The sequence below is a fragment of the Octodon degus genome, unplaced genomic scaffold (genome assembly GCF_000260255.1).
Source record: "Octodon degus isolate 3935 unplaced genomic scaffold, OctDeg1.0 scaffold00185, whole genome shotgun sequence".
NCBI classification, from domain to species: Eukaryota; Metazoa; Chordata; class Mammalia; order Rodentia; family Octodontidae; genus Octodon; species Octodon degus.
Genome location: NW_004524761.1, coordinates 4,666,744 through 4,670,355, shown reverse-complemented (window position 1 = coordinate 4,670,355; position 3,612 = coordinate 4,666,744). Strand labels below are relative to the sequence as shown.

Genomic DNA, 3,612 nt, shown 5'->3' with positions numbered 1-3,612 from the left:
GTTACTCTTTGGCGGGGCCCTCACAGACCAGAGTGTGGAACTGGCAGGCAATCCAGCCAAATTGACACAATGTATGGACCATGAGGTAATCTAGCCAAGTTGACACAATATGTCAACCACTACAGTACTTGTGTTCTGAAATTGGACTAACAATTCACTAAAATATGACTCAAAATCCCAGCTTGCTTTTTTGTGCAGAAATTGATAAACTATTTTTAAAATTCATATGAAAACACAAGAGACCCAGGATAGCCAAAATAACTTTAAAAAGAATAAAATTGAAGGAATCATTATTTCTGAGTATAAAGAGTTATTCCAAATCAGGAGATAGATACTGAATATTTGAACATATGAATACAATATTTTTATTTAGTATACACATGAAGAAATAATTATTAGAACTTGCCTTAGATTCCATCACAAATTACTCAAGTCAAACTCTAATGATTCAAATAGTTCCTTCCTATAGTTTCATTTCAGTGAGTGAGGATAGGGGGAAAAGAATGAATAAAGGAAAACATCTATATGGATCCTTTTTCTTCAATAATTATGGCCAAAGGAAATTTACTCACTATACGTGTAATTCATATTTTTCCACCCAAGTAATGATATCAGCAAAAACACTGAGTATTTATTTTCCTTCCAGGTTCTAGGTTGGCTAACAAAAGTTGGTAACTATCTCACTAAGTAACATTTAAAAGTCTAAATAATGACTGAGAACTTCAATATAAATATATATCACCTGTGATATCTATGCACCTAAGGTAAGGTATAGACACGGATCTATGCTCAGTTATGTAAAAAGGTCTTCACTTTTCAAGTCTCACTCACTTGGCATTAATGAGAATGGGCTCTCAAGCCACAGTGTGACAGCTCAAGTCCTGGCTCTGCCATTGCACGTGGCACATGACTACAGGCACATTAGTTAAACTCCCTTTGTCCCAATTTCTTCATAAAATGTGGATAATAAAGGCACAAACCCCATAGAGTTGCCTATGGGAGATAAAATAAGTTAATATATGTAAAATGTTTACAATAATATCCACCACAAAAATAGGTATTAGTATTATTTCAATTTCATTCGCTTTTGGATTGCAAGAGGAACTGGATAAACATGATTCTGAACACTGTTTCCTAGCAGGTTTCTATAAAGAAAAAATATTGTTTGAATTTTGCTCTGAACTGCTTAGCTCTGGCCTAACTAGAATCTAACTGCTATGTTAGGAACATTTTTTTTCTTTTGTTCAGATTTCTTATATGTCCTTTCTCAGTCTAAATTCATATTATATCACCTTTGATATAGCTTAAATGTGAATGAAAATTCTAAGATGGTGTCAATGACAATACTATATCCCTTATGAGAATACAAATAGAATAAAAATAAATTTAATTGAATGCTACTTAGCACATATTCTCATTGCTTAGGATTCTCTATTCCATTTCAGAATGCCTGACTATATTTGACAATTATTTGCTTGTATGGCTAAAAACACAATTATTTCATTGACTTGTTATGTGGCTGATATTTATTCAATGAGTACTATAACGCATGTTTTCAAAAATAATGTTAATAGTTTACCACTAACAGAATCTGATATCATTGGTATACTTCAAAAAGAATTTATTTAACATAAATTGTCAATTAGGTAATTAAATAATTTTTGCATCACCAGAAATTTCCCCCGTTCTTAGAAATACACAGGTATAACTCCTATGATGTAAATTAAGATTTTATATGGATTTATCTATTCTGGTTTATTCAAAGAGGAAATAGAGTTGTTTGTAGTTCCACTAAAATGTGTGTAGGAAGATTAAGATATCCTTTCGCTTCCTACTCGAAATTATTTTAGTAAATGCTCTGTAATTAAATTAAACTGTGGATTAAGCGATCTAAAGGAATGACAAACTTTCTAAAACTTGTATACATTTTTCAAAATGGTTTTAATCTAAAAACTTCCGAGGTATCTTGAATTTGAAAATATTAATATCTCGATCAAGACGCAGGGTGGCGCTGCAGGCTAAGATTGTAAATCCAAAAATGAGCCCAAGGAAGTTCACGCATAATCTTTTGTGTTGGGAGACATAATAAACAACGCATAAGAAGTGTTGCAAACCATTCAGGATTATCAACGCGTAAAGGAAACGAAATACTAAAGAAAAAAAACATTAAAATCATTGTTGTGGCGATTCCCACCAGGAAGAAATTAGAATTTAATGTTTCAAGTCCTCCACCTTCCCCCACGGGAGAAATCGCTGAAAAAATTGGACCAAAAATACCCGAAACTTGAGTATGGAGAAGCTATACGGAATTCATCCAAAGAGGCAAGTGATGTCTTTTATTTTCGTGGTGTTTTTATCTCGGGTATGGCTGGAGCCTATTCATTATTCTGTGTGGGAGGAAACGACGGGTGGAGCCTTCTTAGCCCATTTGACCAAGGAGCTGGGCCTGGGAACCGAGGAACTGGCTGCCAGGTCGGCCCAGGTGGTGTTTGACGACGATAAGCAGCATTTGTTGCTGGATCCTCAGACTGGAGATTTGTTATTGAGGGAGACACTAGACCGGGAAGAGCTTTGTGGGCCTGCTGAACCGTGTGTGCTGTATTTCCAGGTCTTCCTTGAAATGCCAGTGCAATTTTTTCAGGGAGAATTATGGATTCAGGACATTAATGACCACTCCCCAACGTTCCCGGATGGGAAAGTGCTCTTGAAAATACCTGAAAGTAGCCAGCCAGGCACTGTATTTCCCCTGAAATCAGCCCAAGATTTGGATGTGGGCAGCAATGGGATTCAAACATACACAATCAGCCCTAATGATCATTTTCACGTTCTCACTCGAAATAACAGTGAGGGCATGAAATTCCCAGACCTGGTACAGGACAAGCCACTGGATCGGGAGGAGCAGGCTGAGTACAGCTTAATTCTCATGGCTCTGGATGGCGGGTCTCCACCGAGGTCTGGCACTGTCATGGTTCAAATCCTGATCCTGGATGTCAATGACAATGCTCCTGAGTTTGTGGACACCCCATATGAGGTTCAGGTCCAGGAGAACAGCCCCTTAAATTCCCTCATCCTGACTGTCTCAGCTAGAGACAAGGATGCTGGACATTTTGGAAGTGTTTCCTATGGCTTGTTCCAGCCATCAGATGAAATTAAACGAACTTTCTCAATACATGAAGTCACGGGAGAAATTCGACTGCAAAAGAAACTGGATTATGAAAAAATTAAGTCTTACCGTGTGGAAATTGAGGCCACAGATGGAGGAGGCCTTTCTGGGAAAGGAACAGTAGTGATAGAGGTGGTGGACGTGAATGACAATGCCCCTGAACTGACCATAACTTCACTCACCACCTCCATCCCAGAAAATGCTTCTGTGACTGTGGTCTCTATCTTCAAAATTCGAGATAAAGATTCTGGAGACAATGGGAAGATGATTTGCTCTATTCCAGATAATCTTCCATTCATTCTAAAACAAACCTTCAAGAACTTTTACACGCTAAAAACCGAGAACCCTCTGGATAGAGAGACCACAGCCGAGTACAACATCACCATCACTGTCACCGACTTGGGGACACCCAGGCTCAAAACCCAGCACACCATAACAGTGCAGGTCTC

General features: G+C 37.9%; 1 protein-coding gene across 1 annotated transcript in view; it reads left to right on the top strand.

Annotated features, from left to right (window-relative positions):
- Nucleotides 1-2,251: 2,251 nt before the first annotated feature.
- The window catches only part of LOC101574334 (protocadherin beta-4-like), a 17,616-nt gene continuing 16,255 nt past the window's right edge, over nt 2,252-3,612 (top strand). The window contains exon 1 of the mRNA XM_012517511.2: nt 2,252-3,601. Within this exon, the coding sequence (XP_012372965.2) occupies nt 2,291-3,601 (1,311 nt within the window). The 5' untranslated portion in view covers nt 2,252-2,290. The remainder of the gene's footprint in view (nt 3,602-3,612) is intronic.